The sequence below is a fragment of the Accipiter gentilis genome, chromosome 34 (assembly GCF_929443795.1).
Source record: "Accipiter gentilis chromosome 34, bAccGen1.1, whole genome shotgun sequence".
In the NCBI taxonomy this organism is placed as follows: Eukaryota; Metazoa; Chordata; class Aves; order Accipitriformes; family Accipitridae; genus Astur; species Astur gentilis.
The window spans coordinates 7,306,639-7,324,831 of record NC_064913.1 but is presented as its reverse complement, the minus strand read 5'-3'; the positions used below and the strand labels follow the sequence as shown (position 1 = coordinate 7,324,831).

At 37.8% G+C, this 18,193-nt stretch overlaps 1 protein-coding gene across 1 annotated transcript in view; it reads right to left on the bottom strand.

Moving 5' to 3' along the window:
* Positions 1-1,114: 1,114 nt before the first annotated feature.
* PTPRQ (protein tyrosine phosphatase receptor type Q) overlaps positions 1,115-18,193 on the bottom strand; it is a 110,814-nt gene continuing 93,735 nt past the window's right edge. Inside the window, exons 39-46 of the mRNA XM_049791983.1 lie at positions 14,568-14,658; positions 13,084-13,160; positions 10,466-10,600; positions 10,229-10,354; positions 7,921-8,069; positions 5,985-6,120; positions 2,205-2,328; positions 1,115-1,915 (exon numbers count right to left, since the gene is read on the bottom strand). Coding sequence (XP_049647940.1) covers positions 1,878-1,915; positions 2,205-2,328; positions 5,985-6,120; positions 7,921-8,069; positions 10,229-10,354; positions 10,466-10,600; positions 13,084-13,160; positions 14,568-14,658 — 876 coding nt within the window. The 3' untranslated portion in view covers positions 1,115-1,877. The remainder of the gene's footprint in view (positions 1,916-2,204; positions 2,329-5,984; positions 6,121-7,920; positions 8,070-10,228; positions 10,355-10,465; positions 10,601-13,083; positions 13,161-14,567; positions 14,659-18,193) is intronic.

Below are 18,193 nucleotides of genomic sequence, written 5' to 3'. Positions count from 1 at the left end.
CATAGGAACCAAATGAAACTAGAGCTCTACCGAATGCTTTGCCAGAGACTTGAACAGCTGTGGACATCACCTCTCTCTCCCTCTATCCAGCTTTAAAAGGCATTGTTTTCTTTTTTAGCTTGACAGGTGATGTTTACAATACCGTCAGTCTTCCTGAAAGACAGATTGCCCAAAATATCTCTGTAGACCATTTCCATCTCCTTAAATGCTGTCTTTTGATTTTCATTTTAGATGTTTGGCACTTTCTGCTAAATTACAAAGGGTCCTCACTGCACCATCCTTGCCAGCTTCTAAAAAGACATCAAACACCTACCGTCATTTACTTTTGAAAAAGTATCAGGTTACACGCTGTATAGCATTTTCTGTCTGGTAGCTACAGTTAAGAGATGGAAAGTTTTGTTCATTTAGTATTCTGTTCAGAAGAGTGTGTGCACACTAACACACACACACACATACATCTTTCAAGGTTCTAAAGAGGTTTGTCTGACTTCCCTGAGCTTGATGCCTCAACAAGGCTATGGATTTCTTCTGTCTGAAGAGAATATAAGACGGCAACTCCAGAGCCTCTTCGCTATTGTGTTTTGCATCTCAGGTTAAGGTCACAGCTTTAGTATTACTCAGAATGATACATTTCTTTACACAGAGAAAAACTTAGCAATCAACCCTTCCCCCCAATAATATAATTGAATACTGTCACTTCCATGTAAAACGAGGGCACCCTGTTTAATTATCTCTCTAGTCTTCCTACCCTACCAGGTTTTGCTTTGCTTCTCAGATAAGAGCTTCCTGCTTCTCTCATTCCTGTTTCAGATCTATTTCCAGTAGTGGAAATCACTGGGAGTGGAAGATGTTTTCTTTTATTAAATCTCCAAATGTTAGTTCCCATACTTTTCAGTGTCTACAGTGATTTGCCAAACCTGAGGAAGGAGCAACAACTTTTTAAAGTGACAACTCTGTGTTATAGGATATATTGTTATTAAATTTTGAGTAACCTTTCAAAATACTGAACAATGTTATATTCAAGAAATGTGATTGGATTATAAACATTCTATTACTCAAGTCAATCTAACATGCGTTGTAACATATAATAAATTCATAGTTTTACTTTGTTTTATCTGCTTGAAAAAGTAGCAGGAATGTAAAATACTTTCTTCAGGACTGAACATATGCAATCACCGTTGTTTATTTAAAAAAACAACCCGCTGATTATAAGATGGCTTAAATAGCCCCAAGTGTCCCTGAAGAGCTACTGTGTGCTGTGTAAAAGCTGAATAATCCTCCCTATGTCAGAAGGTGACTCTTCAGCTGTTCAGGATCATGAGCTGATATGCTACCACTCGTAAAAAAAGATTCAAAACACAAGAACATACAGTTAGGTAAAGATCACTGTGATGGTATTGGAATTAATCTGCAAGAGCTGACAACATTGAAACCAATCTAGCAAGAATGATTCAAGGAACTGTAGCTTTTACTTAAAACCAACACACAAAGAACACAGCAAATTCACACCAAAATAAGTTCAATGGGAATATGAAATTTTTACATCGTATTTGGCTCACTTTTCTTCTTTTACAAAGGTAACTGGAAAAAAGGAGTATGTTCAAACACACTTTCTATTTAAATACATACTGAATGCAGTATTCATATAACACCAGAAGTGTAGTCTGTGCAAAAGTACTCCTAATCAGTATTGCTCAGTGATCTGCATAAAATACTTTAACATATTTATGAAGGCACATTGATAGAAGAAAAGATATTTCAATCATCTGTGTGTATTTTAATCATCAAAATAGGGGAATTCACTTTGGCCCCTGTGCTTAGAAAAATATGACTTTGACTTTCAAAATCTCATTATCTTTAATATTTAGTCTGAGTATTTACATGGTCGTTTCTTCCCATTCAAGCTCCACATCACCTACAAAAGAAACAGATATATTACATTAACCTACCTCGTAAACAAATAGTAACTAATGGCAGATAACTGTTTTGGCTGAACTTAAAAGGTCTCGCAGGGAAAAAGGTGGAAAGAAAGCTTGAGCAATGACTATTATTATGAAGGAGACTGAAGAGCAGCAAAATGCTAGAAATTTACACTTCTGAAGCAAAAAAACACATGCCAAAGTATTTTTTTTTTCCTTCTTAGTCAGACAAGTCAATACACCTGCTATGAAAAAATAATTTTGAGACAATCTGCGTCTCCTTACCTTCCATGGCATCCAGAGAGTCCATCTTTTGCAGTGCTGAATAATTTACAAAACATATGGGCTGACTACTTCCCTTGCTTGTCAACAGATCCAATACACATTGATGCAAAAACATATATTGTGCCTGTAAGATGTGAATTTAAAGACGTTTGATTAGAAGAAAAATGTAATTCTAAACCCAAAAAACTTTTAATTTTTTTATATAACATCTAGATGTTCTTAAAGTAACTGCAGTTCAGCTCAGCAATCGCAGTACTTTGATGACCATATCATATACGCCTGATCTGATTTAATTCATTATGAGGCATAATGCATTAAAATTTGTCAAAACATGTTAATCCTTATGCCCAGTAAGATATATGAAATGAAACTAATCATAACTGAGACTAATAGGGTGTTCCACAATTTTCTGTAAAGGTTTGTTCTGTGAAAAGACATTTGATTACTTTTTGCCACCAGATTCAGACTGAAGAAACTGAACCACACAAATGTTATATTTAGATAAGGAAATTTTCCTCTTTCTAGCATAGAGAAAACCAGCAGGGTGCACTCAAATGCAAAAGTTCAAGTAAATCTAAATCTACATGTTCTAGGAGCATGCACCATTGCTAAGAGCAAAAAATCACATTATTTTTAGTGATACTTCTTGAACTGTAGCATCACTTTTAACAGACTATAATGCAGAGAGTGGGCAACTGAAGTTAGTTTGACACTTCCAAGGACATAAAGTAACCCTGGGTAACGATTGCTGAAAAGAAAAAAATAAAACAAGGCAATGTAAGAATGAAATAAAGAGTGAAAGAAAAGAATGAAAACAGATAGAAAGAAAATTAATGGATTAAGCATATCTTCACATAGGAGAAGTACTGTGCATGCAGATGCAGAAAATGAGCCAGGTCACAGTATCACAATTTGTTCAGATTGGAAGAGCCCTCTTGAGATCACGTAGTGCGACCCCCCACTGCTCAAGCTGGGTCAGCTAAAGCACATTGCCCAGGACCTTGTGCAGATGGGTTTTTAGTATCTCCACAGATGGAGATGACCAAAATAACTTTAACTCCCTTGACTTTTGCACAGTTAAATACATTAGTGTAATTTTTCTGCTCAGTAATTGCTATTTTGTTTCAGAACTGCCATCGATTTTCAATTCAAGTGTCTCAGATTTATAAGAGAAATTTGCTTACGTGGATATGTTTTAGGGTCACAGCTCCAGAGCCATGGGTAATTAAAAGAGACTTTCACAGGCCCCTGAAGTACACAGTACCATTACACTTTTCAATAGCTTGCTTACTGAAGCAATAGCACGGCATTACTTCAAACTAGCCTTTCTACTTGACTTGGCGAGATGATAAACTTTAACAGATCCACTGGACAAATATGGATGTCTAGAATGAAGGTCTTAAGTTTCAGTGGAGTTTAGATTGGTTACTCCAGTTCAGAAGGCAGACTCTGCAAGCTCCATAATCTCTTGCACTCGTACAGCTACCTGTGAGCATGGAGCAATGAGTTTCTGGGTTTGCCAGGGAGAGTGAAGCAGGATACCTGGGGAATGTATGCGTGACAAGTTATTTTCCCAGTTAGAATTAATGACATTCTTAATTATCTGAAAGCCTTTTTATGATTGGAAGTGGGAGAAAGAGTAAAAATGTTCACTAACGAGTAGGTTATGCGCTTTAGACGTAGTCGAGGGGCAGGCCTTGGTCATGTACAGCCCACCAGGCAGAGTACCAGCATTTTGAAATTATATCTACATTAGGGAATTAAACAGTGTCTGGGTACATCACCAGCTCGTGGAACCTGATCGTCCAAACTACTTCAAATTGTTTGGATAGTCCCTCACATAGTTTCGATCCACATGAACCAGCACTATCTCAAATAATTTCCAGGTGTGTTTCAGGAGTTACTGCAGACTACGGGCTGCTCCCTAGAGAGAGCTTGCGAAGAGAGTGGTAACTGCAGAGGTGTTTAATCGCACAGATGTGGGCCATTCTGTGCCCATGGGCTAACAGCAACAGGGAGCTGGCAAAAGGAAAACTATTTTGAAGCTATAATCAAGCAAAAACCATGTCTGAGAATAACAAGTTTTTACATATTTTACTCATAGATCTTACAGACAGTTTGACTGAGGGACCTCTAAACTGAGTTCTGGGAAGGAATTGCTCCTCTCTTTATATCTTCTGTGCTGATCACATAAAAACTGAACCATAGACTACTAAACAGTGTTTTATAACAGAACTGTCAGAATAGCTTGACTACTGAATCCGCCATAAAAGTTTACAAGATTTTGTTCCCGCGGGGCAAGTTTTGTTGCTGATCTGCCTTTTGTAGTCTTGCAAACGTGAGCTAGAAACGACCCGGACAGAGAACAACCTGTCTCAGGATTTTGCATGTAGCATATAGATCAATACCTGATCTGTTTGGAAATCAGAACTGTGAGACCACCATCTTCTATTGCATTTTGGCACATCTTTTCTTAGCCTTTTCCAAAATATGCAAATGAAGATGCACATTTTAAAAACATACACTGATGTTATCAAATGTCTCACTGTTTTAAGATTTTATTTTGGGGGTGGTCCCATTAAATTGTCTTCCAGCCTCTGCCTTATTTTCAGATGATTCTCTTTCTAGCCAAAAGTGTAAAACAACAACAACAAAGGTATTCCCAGAATTCATCATCACAGGAAAGTCCTGGCAATTGTTTAGCTGCATCAAGACTCCAAAAGGAAAACTTGAAAGCAATTGGTAATCGGACAGCACCCTACAAGAAACAGCATGACAGAGTATCACCAGAAGGTCTCAAAAAAATCTGAAGTGCTGTTGCCGAAGAGAGGTTAACTGCTCTTTGTATATTCTGACATGATGTAGAACGGCAGAATTGCATTCCTAATGGAAAAAGTCTCCTTACATTAAAATCAGTTTAAATCCATCAGTCATGTGGAAGTTCATCCTGAAACTGCTCACCCATACTGAGAAGTTGGTAAGTCATGCTGGAGGCTCAAAGGCTTCAGGCAGCAGCCTTGGGTTAGACCTGGCCTGCAGGAGGCTTATGCCAGAAGCCTTATGCAAATACAGCTGGATTTCCATTGCACCAGGTGTTCCGGATCAGCTTTAAATTCTGCTATTACTCCTTTACATATACCCAGATCTCCAGATACAGCAGAGGTCTTCCTTACCAGCAGGTCATCACTAACTTACATCCACACACAGTAAGTCTGCCAGAAACGCACTTTTTTAGACCCAGACCCCACCATTGCCATGATTTTGCAAACTCTGAAGTCTGTGCTTAATTCTATTGTATGTGTTATTTTATTTGAAGCAGTTTAAAAAGAATCAAGGAATCATTAATGAGGTCAAAAGTAAAGTTAAAAGTTTGGAGGACTATGCTACATATATATACACACAAAAAAAGTACAGTTAAGTAGTAAATAAAGTCAAATTAAGTAGAGTATGAGCAAATCCATTTTTTATTTAACAACTGTTCTTCAACTAAAACTTGAAATGAGCTTTCTCAAAGTCTGAGAAATTATGATTCAAGTTCAAAAACCTAAATATCTCAGCACTCTTTCGGCACTTGTCAAGACTTTGCTGGCCAAATATACTGAAATAGATAGAAACCATACACATCTGCACAATTCTTGAAATCCAAATAGAAGCAGAATTTGGTTGAAAATGTATTTGACAAGCTGATTGTTATGAGCTTTCTAGTCTTGTTTTGAAGGAGATCAGATGATTAACTTCTTAACAACAAGGAGAACAAATAGATAAATATGTAAATCTTACCAGATTCTGTACCATACACATTCTTTCACTTCTTAACTCAGCTACAAGTCCATAGATATCCACAAAATCATGGTCATCTACATGTTGGGTCAAATGGTCAAGTGCAATATAAACACCTGTTCTTCCAACACCGGCACTACAAACATAATACACAAGATAAAATAAAGGGTTTATGTTAATTTTTTAGTATAAAATATTTTCTTAGAATATTCTGGTTAAATTAAGTTTATTGTGAAATGAAAACTTCAGAAAAAATTAAGTCTTTTTCAGTAGTTACTTTTCTCTGTGTATGTGTCTCCTTGCTGATTGGGATCAAGTGAAATCTGGATTTGAGCCATGTTGTGATCTTGATTTTACAAGGGGTTTGCATCAGACAAATGAGTTCTATCTAAACCAAGCCTGTATAAGTGGAAAAATGGTCCTACAGCTCTTCTGTGAATTTTCCAGAGCTCGTTAATTCAAAGAAAAAAAATCACAAGATTTTGTGAAATCATAACTATGTTCTGTGATGCTTTTGGTATTTGAGACAAAACAACATGGGATCTAGCAAAACATTTAAAAGAAAATACTCTTAGAAGGAGGATGAGTGTGCAAGACATGCTGGTAGCTAGTGTTGTTTTATTTAAAGGTTTGAAAACGAACAGGATTTTCTCAAAATCACTATCAGACTTCTCTGCAATTGGTGTAATAAATGCAGGGTATATCACTGCAGATAATCAGAAAATGTATAGCAAAACTTTCTTCAACCTGCAAGATCTAACGAGCAGAAAGTAATGAATGAGTTCTCTGGATATGAGAGCACATAATGCTGCTTTATAACCATCAGGAATCTGAGCACAGGGGGAGTATCTGGCCCATGGTGGCCCCTTTACGTATCTGGGTTGTGAAAAGGGGATAGGATTCGTTGCAGAGGGGCCCCAGAGAATACGTGTGTCCTCAAAATGTGAAGGCCGTGTAGTTCTCTCCCGTAATAGTCTCTGGCCCCTGCAGTAGAGGGAAATGTCAAACTGTCAATGATAACGATATCACATAAAATGAGGCTTTACCACCCATTGTGGTGGCACCTGTAGGACACCGAGGGAAAATAAAAAGAACTGCCATGCATGATAAACTGGACAGTTAGGGAAGAGATTTGTGGCACCAAACTCAGCTTTTCCTTCCACATATTTCCAGACTTGCGCTGAGTGAGAATGAGACAATTGCAGACCTCTGAGTTCAGGTTGCTATTTTGGAGTGTGCCCACTCATTCAGTGGGAACACTGACCTGCACATGAAATGCAGACACACTCACCACTTTCCTGAAGACTTAGCCTTCCCCACACACTTACTCTTTGAAATAGCAGTTTAAGGGTGTTGAGTATGAAATCAATGGGAACTATGACAGCTGAACACCTCTAACCACCAGACCATTTATTTAAGAGCCTAAATATAGATTTTAGCTGCTTACAGGCATCCAGCCTTGAAATCTGGCATATGCAAACCCTTATTCCTATTTGCTATTCTCTGTGGCTCCCAAACAGTTTCCTCCTTTTGCTAGTGACATGTACATTTTAAATACAGTATTTAATACTTTTTTCTTAAAAAAAGCTATAATTATAATAGAAGTAATTAAAACTAACATGTCATTTACTGTTCCTCTTCTTATGATAAAGCGGAAAATTGAGATAAATCCAGCAGTACCTTATGTTATTTGTTGAATTAACTGTGTCACTGGCATCACCTCAATGGGATTTCAATGAATGGAAGAACAGACACACTTTGGCATTTTCCCTCCTAGAACGGACTAAGGAGCACTGCTAGACAAACCTTCACTGCTGTCTGTACTAGAACCATACCCGTGCACTCAGTTTTCATTGTTCTTCTGGCAACTTCCCTGAGCTTTAATATGCACTTGAAATTCTAAGATACTAAATGATGATTTGGTGAATAAGCTTACCTGCAGTGAACCACCATCGGTGTATTATCATGTGCTCGACTTGCACGGATAAGTTTTACAAAATGGATAATTGGTGCAGTAGTTTCGGGGACTCCATGTTCTGGCCAAGAAGTAAAGTTACACTGCCGCACCATCATGCAGTCTCCATGCTGAGAAATACAAGATAAGGCAGTTTTCACAGAAGAAATGTGACAGAAGATCCAGTAAGCTACATGTAACCTTCTCAGCAATTTCAAGTAAAGAAGAAAGTCAGAATAGCATAATAATTGTAAGATGTACTTATATCAATGGATAATTTGTTATGCACAGATCTTATGGCAGGTTTTTTGAGAGATGGCACCAAGTCCATCTTTCAGGAAGTATTAATGACTTCAGCGGTCACTCTCCATTTGACTTCAGTCACTGTATCAATGTAATTTGTAGACTACAGGTTGAAGTTTCTGTAGCGCATTTACAAGTTTAGTGAACGGGTTCAACAATTTGTTTAGGAAAAAGCAACCATTCTAAGACTGATCTTACAAACGCACATACATTGGTAAACACAGATCTATTTTCTAAGTGTTTGATGCCCTCTCAGTCAGAGCAGCAGCAATAGTAACTCAAAGAAAAGAGCAGGTTATGATCCGATAGCTAAATTAACTATGAAGGACGCAAGAATAAAAGCACAGGATCATGCCAAAGGCCTGTCTAAACCAATATCCTGTTTCCAACAGTAGTCAAGGAAAAAATCTTAGGGAAAATTATAAAATATGACAACAATGTATCTATAGTTCCACAGAATATCCTTTCCATTCTTAATAGTTTGTGACTTGTGAACTGCCTCAGTCAGAGATGGTATCTCGATATTTAATAGTACTTGTCAGAATTTTTTTCTATTAATTTATCCAGATTTTATGAAGCCCTGTAAGTTTTTAGCACTCACAATATCTTACAGTAAGCAGTACCACAGTTTAATCAACTGTTGTTGTGTAAAGAACCAGTTGTGTTTTTTTAAATTTTTTTTTGAACCAACCACTTGCTCTTTTCAGATTGCAAGAAACACTGAACAACTGTGAACAATTATGTGTGGCAACTACTTTGGGTCTGTATTTTTTAAATTGATCATCATAAAACCAAACGAGAAGTGACTGTGGATGCAATATGGCAATAATTGTGAATGATTTGCCTCACATATGCTTTTCACCTTCACTGAAAGATCATCAAGAAGCCATCCATTTGTGAATGAAAGATGAAGTACAATCTTAAAGCCAGCAATATGGCACATTTAATGACATGCTTACAAAGGACATAGCTTCTTGTGCAGGGTAGTTCAGCTATAGTAAATGGATCACTTAGTCAATTTGCGTTATGCTGTCTTTTCTTTTCAGCCTCACCCTGGTTAACACAGGTGACTCTGCATTTCACTCGCGAGCATTTTTACTGTAAATAGTCTCTTTTCCAGTCTTGTTTATTCTTGTTTGTCTTCTCTCACTCATTTTAAAATGTTCAGTTATCCTGTCCTATGCGCACAACACATCCTTATGGGGCGACCACTGAGACAATCCCCTAACTGCTATGTTCCTTTTGTCACACGCACATGCCACGGGATGGTAACGCACGTATTTGGATAACTGAGTTCAGGTCCTAGCATCTGGCTGCACTACATACAACACAGGTCAATGTTGGGAGTGCAAAAGAAGGCTGACTTCATCTTGGGTCATTATGCCCAGATTGCTTTCTGAGCCTACCTGCTGGTCTGACTTAATGCTGGGTGCTAGTTTTTCCAAAGAGTGGAAACTATAGTTGTGGATCATGACAAAGATGAACATCTATGCTGTACCCCCCACCCCCTCCCCAGCACAAAGAGTGGGAGTAATACTGATGATTCTCATTTATATTGGGTGAATCTCCTGGGGGTGGAGGCCACTACGGCTGGTGGTACAATGCAAAACAGCTGCGCTGCACCAGAGAATCTTGCCCTTTAATCTGAGAGGGATACATTCAAAGGGATTTGTCTGATCCCAGAATGGTTAGGATTACTCCTTTCTAGAAGAGACAACTGAGGTGTCCAAATAGAAACTTCACCTCCCACAAGACCAGAGGTTCAGTAACCTTGATAGGCCCTTCATGGCATGTTGGACAAATATCTGAGCTCTTTGTGACAGAAACTGGAGAAAATCCTCAGGGAAAAAAAAACAAACCAGGAATGAAAACAAAATGCAGGAAAACCAGGCAGTACAGTGCATTAAAAATGGTGGGATGGAGCACATCTGATCTTCTTTGAGGTGTTGGATGGGTTTTATTCAATCAGCTTCCAGTTCTGGCTTACCCTTTCAATTTTTAGGTCTCTGATGGTCCAGTCTATCTGGATATCTTCCATCAATTTAGTAATCACTATATCCCCAAACACAGTCACTGGTTTATTATCTTCTGGCCAGTACTGATGACATCTTATCTGCAGTGAGATGATTACTAATTAATATGATCATATTATAATCTTGACAGAAACTACATATAGAATTTCCAATTATATCAAATGCTGTTAGTTGGTACACTGATAACTTACCCGACCTTTTTCAAAACACTGTGTAAGCATCACAAGTGTTTTTGCTCTCGTCTCCCACACCATTCTCCAGAAATCGCCCACTGTTCCTGGTAATGGTCCCTGAGTTGCAATAAATTCATTTGGACATAAATAACCCTAAGGAAAAAAAAAAATATTTAATACATAATGGTTAGAAGGGAAAAAAAGAGTTTGCATGTGACTCATAGTTGTGCCTGTAGCTACCACGCCTATGGCTAAAACCTTGTCAGACATACTAAACAAATTGGCATAGGCCTGGCTAATCATTGCATGGCAGATGGCCTTGGGAACCTAACGAAGTAATGACATTTTTTCCACCATGTAGATCAGTTATGAACCAATGCTCTAATAAAGTTTGGGAAATGACATCCTAATAGAAATGCATTTAGCAGAGGAATTACAGGGACATCAGGTCAGTAATTCCCATGTAAAAACATCTAAGCCTTCATATTAGCCTTATTGCAGATCCAGCCAGAGGCCACCAAGAACTGTGTCAGGAGGTGGCCAACAAAGGAGAATTAAATGGTGCTAAGGAGCAGTGGAGCCAGAGAAACTAAAGAGCTGTCTGAGAGCTAGTGCAAGCTATACACCACACTGACGACCTTGTCCTTCCAGTGATCATCAGGGATCTGCTGTAACTCAGGGATGGAGCTTACTCAAACAAATCACCTCTGATAAAAGGTCTTTGAGAAACTTACTGTAGGGGTTGACTTTTATTTTAGTGTTGGCTTCTCCTGTTTAGTTCATTTATAAATTGATGTAAAACTTGGGGAGAAGAAAGTTTGTTATAAAAAAATCTGTGTAAATGCTGTCAGGGCATGGGTTCTCATGGATCTGTTTCCTCAGAGAAACTAAGCATACCCTACAGGAACTCTTATGTACTACAGAAAGTCTAAAATAACAATAGCAATAATAGCAATAAATTTATGCTGTAGAGCTAGCAGTCTGTAATATCACAGAGTTCTGCTTATTGCTCAAAACAACTGACACAGTGGTTTATAGCACCACTGAAGCTCCTTGTTGGAATTATAGCCCTATAATTCACAGCTGCCTGTTACTTACTCCATCTATAATATACAGAACAGGTGGCAGTGAGAAACTATGTTAATCCTTCCTAGTTTAAGAGTGAGGTGAAAAACTAGAGTTCAGGGATGCAAAGCTCACAGTTCAGTTACTGACTTTTTCTTTTTTAACCAATGACAATAAAAGTAGCAGCCAAGTTCCTATTTGTTAAAACTACATACAACACCTCTCTTTCCCTCTCTTTGTATGTATGCATAAGTATATACACCTAGATAAATAGGTAGATAAATACACACATGCACAGATGTTGTATATTTACAGCTATATGCATTTATATATTTACACATCCATGAATACGGAAAGTGAGAGGATTTAAAGGGCAAAGATTTAGCCCTGAGAAATGGTTACATTACGGTTGTCTCTTCACTGATGAACGGTGACCTAAAGCGAGATGCCTGTATGCAGTAAAGACATGCAAAATCTCAGCAGGGAACACTCTCTGCAGCTGGCTTCTGCTGCAGCTTTTTGGAAGCTGCTGTTAGTGTTCCCTGCCTAAGCCTTGGCATGTTAGTTAGTGACAGGAAGGGTAAAGCCTCGGCCATGCTCCAAGCTGTCTGGTCTCCTTCTCAGTGTATAGTCCCAGCGTCAAGTAACAACATGGCATGGCTCGTCCTTTCTGCTAACTGTCAGAGTCAGGATATTCTATATAAAGGGGATAAATAGCTTTTGCTAATGAGAGAGGAAGATGCTCTCAGCTCTGTTGCTTATTCTCTGTAAGTGTCTCTTAGTTACCTGGAAATAACTACTTCTACTTGCTATTGTGACATCTGTTTAGACTACGGTCTGCATGTCTTGCTATGTGTTTGAATAGTGCTTAGTGCAAATCAAGTCTTGACCTCATGTCAGACCACCAGCCACTGCTACAACAAATTAAATGCATAATTATAAGTCACACTTTGAGCTTCAACAGGACAAAAATGAGATACAAATATAGATGAGGAATTTACTGAGAACACAATTCGAAAATGGAAGGTCTAGAAAGAAATCTGAGGATGAGAAATACAATATTAGTTTCTTCTTCAAGAAGCCTATTTGCATTTTCCTCCATCATAACTTTCACAAAATAATAAGGGGCATACTAATCCCTCTCACCAAAATTATTAACCATTTCTATGAAACTTTTCAGTTCAGTTATCTTTACATTGTCCTGTTCATATACAATAGCTCCAGCGCCTGAACTAAGAGACCAAACAATGCCTGCCTAAAAAATTGACCTCAGTGGGAATTTCACTATTGTTTTTAATGATAATGGTATGAGACAATTCATAGAAATTAATTTGCTGGACACAGTTTTGATTATTACTGAAAATCATTTCTTAGCCATGAAAATGGGATAACTTATATTTTTAACTAGTCATGTTCAATGCCACAGGAGTCACTTGAACAATGCCATGGCAACAGTAGCTGTAGTGAATGAAAGTAAAATCAGAATCCTGTTCTTCTTGCAAGTTATTTTTTGACTCTCTTGTCTACCAGAAAAATAAATATACTAAAAATGTGAGAGACTTTCTACTTACAGACACGTAGCTGGCATTAATGTAGTCAGATCCAGGAATACCAGCATCAGGCATCAGCTTTACTCTGTTGTTATTATCTATTATGGAAAGAAAGTCTAGTTAACAAAAAGATTTATTCAAAAGCCATAGATGCATGTAACAAGTGTTTCCGGAGCGCTAAGAAATCAAAAATACTGTTATTGTTGCTAATCTAAAAATACTTGACGTAGTAGAACACTAATTACAAAGGGAATTTAACCAATTTCCATTACTGTATGGTCATCCTCTAACGTTCCAGACATATTTTAATATAATACTTTTTAATTAAAATGGTAAACATGCCAAAACCTCCAATTTGATGTATGTATGGGAGGATCCTCTGCCTGAAGGTAGCCCGTGTACTTTAAGCCATGCTGTTCTAGCACAGACAACCTCCGCGTGAATCAGACGGCAGGGTCAGGGGGCTGATAGTCTTTCCTGTATCTCTGCTGCCCAGGTCATAGATTTGAGCCAGATCCTGGCACTTTTACATACTTTTAGTTCTCTTACATAAGGTAAGTTCATTAAAAAAAAACCCAGTGATTGAGGGTTTCTGATTTGGGCCCATGGTATGTATGCAGAAATTACAAAAACCAGGAAAGATGTCATACATGAATAAGTAAATGCTGAAACCAAACATTCCAAATTTTGGTGTTTGGTGCTCAAGTTAGGAAGAAAAATTAGAATACAAAGTTAAAGATTTATGAAACTTATCTGTTTATATTTCATTGCGTGTCATGAATATAAATGTTTAGTGACTGTAACTTAGAGTATGTCTTGAACAAGGCAGTAGATAGCAGGAACAGCTGCTCTGAAAAGTTAATAGCACAGAATGTAGCATTATTAACCAAGGAATGCCATGCTCCCCATCTCACATCACAGCTAATGCCTAAAATAATAATGACATTTCTTGTCTTATTAACTGAAAAATGAAGCAGTGTTGAGTACAGAGAGACAGACTGCTGTCTCCTGTGATAAAATCTAGCCTTGGCTTATAAGTTATCATACAGTCACTCTGATCTTCTGCGGAACCTTTGCAGCACATGTACACATATCCACAAGAAAGCATACCCAGGCTCCTGAGGTAGCTGAATGCACGAACATGTGGATTTTATATGTTTAAAAAAATTACTTCTCACTAAAGGGAAAAAAAATGAGGAAGAATGTTAAAGAGTTTGCTACGTGGCTTGAATTACAAAGCTAAGAAACTACTGAGGCTACAGTTTCTTGCACCTGCATATTAAAGCTTGTGAGAGCAAGTTGAAAGCTACTTGCAAATAAAACTGTCTTTAAAAAAACACAATGAAAAGACAGATTACTTGACAGAAAATTATTTCATAATGTGGACATGATTGTACTGCCATTTCAAAGGCAGATCAAACAAAAAGACAGTTGCATTCCAAATATATGCTGCACTGTTGAAGGTAGAGAGCAAAATGGAGGAGTTGATCGGTAAACACACATACATGGCTTTATGTTTGGGAAACGATTCTTAGACCTGTTCCAAGGCAGATCAGCATCAGTTGAAGCAAGGTCTTCAAGAAACTTGGGTAGTTCCTGTAGAGGAATAAATGTTTGTTAGGAAACCTTTGCGTTTCACCTTCAGTAAATATAAAAACTAACACAATCATCCAGTAAGAGGAAGAATTCTTTAGTTCTGCAGCAGAGTGCCGAACAGCTGGAAGCATTCCACCTCACTGTCAACCCCAGTTACACCAGCAACGGTAGATGCAGCACTGCAGACAAGGCTGTCAAGTTGAACAATTAGCTTAAAGCTTACACGAACTTTCACCTTTACAAGTCTCGATAAAGTCAGCCTATCACCTTTTGTAGTTCTTTTCTGTCTTTTCATGAAGTCACATGCTTGGTTACCGTGCCCTACTGACTCAGCCTTACCCTTGAATAATGCCTCTTCCCGACTCCTGTAGCTTGGGAGAGTTCTTGCCACAGCATGAGAACTGATGAGAATTTAATTAAGTCGAGACAACTGGCAATTAGCTATTGTTCACGGGACTGTTTGTGAGAGGGGTGGGAAGAGTTATTTTGGGTTGTACTGTGGTTTCATAACTGGTCATTAGTGCTATTACTGAAGGGCAGAGATGGATAAATCATTCATATTGAAGAACTTATTTGATGGGGGTGTTTGTGTACATAAATAGGTATAATTTCCAAAGCTGAGTAAAAGAGTGGAGAGAAATTAATAACTTGTTAATGGAGAAAATGTATTAATGTGATGATCTTGTGATGATAAGAGAATAGAAAACTCAGAAACCCCAGAATTTAGCCAGAATTTCTAAGTTAATAAATACATTAACTGTAATAGATTTTCCCTTTTTTTGACAAATGTTATATGCAAGTCTATTTCAACATCTAGCTAAGATACAAATGAAGAGATCTACCTATTGCCACTTGTGCTGAGTAATCCCTTCAAATTTGTCTTTTAATATTAGCAGTTACTCTACATGGGCTACTTCCAAAAGTGGGGCAGATAGCCCTACTATCAGATTCAATGTTACTTATTTTCAAGTGCTCTTTTGCCCAGGTATTTGAGACAGTTTGTATTCTACAAATAAAATGTAATGGGCAACTATTAGCAAGTTAATAAATGAAAGATGTAATGAAAAAATGAAAAAAAAGGAGTGTTTTTTTATTCCAGTGTTTTTATTTCATCGCTAATTCCAATATTTTGTTAGCCTTATTTGATGGGTTCAGATATTAAGAATAATTTAATATGAGCATTAGCAGAATGGGATAATTTAAAAACTGATGTAATAAACCAAGTCAATAATTCATCTAAACTGATATCCTATTTTGTACAACGGATAATGTCTGACATATAAAAGAGAGCGTAAACCCCTTGAAGAGTATTATATGAAATATTATCCCACAAAAAATTTATTTCTTTCACCATCTGACAAAAATCCTGTGGCCTGAAGCATGAGGACTACTTCATTTCTTGAATTTCTATAATTATATCCTTGATAATATAACCGCAATTGCTTCTGAACAGGAGGGGAAAGATGGTTTCACAATGACAGTCAAGGAGTTTCAGACAAGGGACATGACTTCTCTTCCTAGCTCTGACACATATTTCCTTGCAGAAAGAATTAGGGGAAGAATTGCAGAGAACAACTAGATGCTCGTGTCCCTTTGAAAATTAACAAGGGACTAGATCCCATCCGTGCCCTTCAAAATCTCTCTAGATATCTATGTTTCCTAGGATGAAAATCCAATAATTATGCCCCTTCTAAAAATAAATTTTCTGACTTAAAATCACCTTTTAAAGAATGGCTGACTTTACATTTATATCTGTATGTTAAAGAATTAAAAAACATAATTAACAGACATGAAGTAAATACAAACCTAAATAGACTATAACATGCTGTAGAAAAATATCTTTAAAGGCACACCTTATTTTAAAACCTTGGTTTTGAATCAACCTCTGCCATACTCAAGGCACATTTCTTTTACCTGTTCGGTTGTCTCTGCCTTTTGTCTTAATAATCCTTTAGAGAAGTAAAGCCCCAATCCTATAACAACCTAGAAAAAGATCCCTGCTCCAGACACGGTAGAGTCACTTCTGTGCATTCCTGTCAGGAGCTGATAAGAACAGTAAAACACAGCTAACGGTGGAGATGTTAAAACTCTTCTCATTCAGAAAGCTGAAACTCTCCCACAAAATTTCTGCCATTGAATTTGGCATGTAGGAAGAACACAGATGAAATGCCTGCGGCATTTTGCAGGTGTTATGGTCCATAGGATCCCACATCACGTGCATGTCGTGAACTTTAACTTGCCTCATTTGCCTCACTCCTCTGAGTTTTAGCTTGCCAGTTAACTAGTATAGAAGTAGCACTGTTGTACAGTACTTTGTAGCAGAGAGGAAATAGAGAAGCAGATTATGTTATTTTTGAAATGATGCTTCCTTATCTGAGCAAGTGCTCAAAAACCTCATACCAATTCCCTGCATCAGTATGGATTTCAGTCTATATTATTTTCAGAATTGGGGAAAGACTATTTGGATTCCAAGATTCAATAACAATTTGTCACAGAAACCATATTTCTTTGCAGACTCAAAAAACTGAAATAATTAATTTGCACTTTGTTTACTGTAGTACTTTCATGGTAACTGTGGTGACATTCAGAGGTATATCACTTTTTTATTCATGAACAGAACTTACCGTAAAACACTTATAGAAGTATTTCTGTTTCAGTAATTTGCCAGTTACTAGAAAAACTTGATTTCCCAAAGGAATTGGGAGATACTTGAATCATCTGGAAAGCTGGAAGTTTGAATACCAGCTAGGTGGTGCCCACCATCAGTTACTGTGGCTCCCTATGGTTTCTTTAAACTTGTCTTTTCTGACAACACATGGATCTAGACCCATTCCGAGGTCCAGATTCTCTTCTCATCATGTTTACACACAGGTCACGTTCACATGTGGACCGAGATTGAACCCTGGAGATCTCCAGGCACAGCAGCTTGGTCATTCCAGCAAATCAGATGAGACCAGGAATGTCCCTGGATTCCAAGACTAAGTGAAATGGAAAGAGCCACATTTATGCTAGAAAACTCCAAAACAGGTTTGTTGTCTACAAACTGCCTATTGCAAATGATCCCTAGACTACTTTACTACCAAAACGTATCTTGGAATTGTCCAGGAAGACTGCTAGCTGAAACAGTCCAAATTCAAGGCAGGGAATATACTAACAGTTTATTAGTGCAAATTATCATATTTTCATGTCCAGTTCCTGGTATGCTTGAATTTACTGGTACAGAGACAGCCAGAGAGCCCAAGCAAGCTCAGCACCATGCTTTTAGTTATGTGCTTCAGATATAGTGATCGATGGGTTTATATCCTGACCTCACCTCTCCCACACACGTTATAGGAGCCTTGAGTCATTTATGTGAAACTAGAATAATGAATGTGGATGAAAACAATGCAGGTCATGAGGTCTGCTTGTTTGTTGTGTGCGTTGCCTGTTTCTGTGCATTGTCATTTCTGACGTCATTTCAAGCGCATTGTCAATCCCATTATTCATCTGATAAACCAGATGCTACAGGTACACTCTCAGTCAGGGACTGGACCTA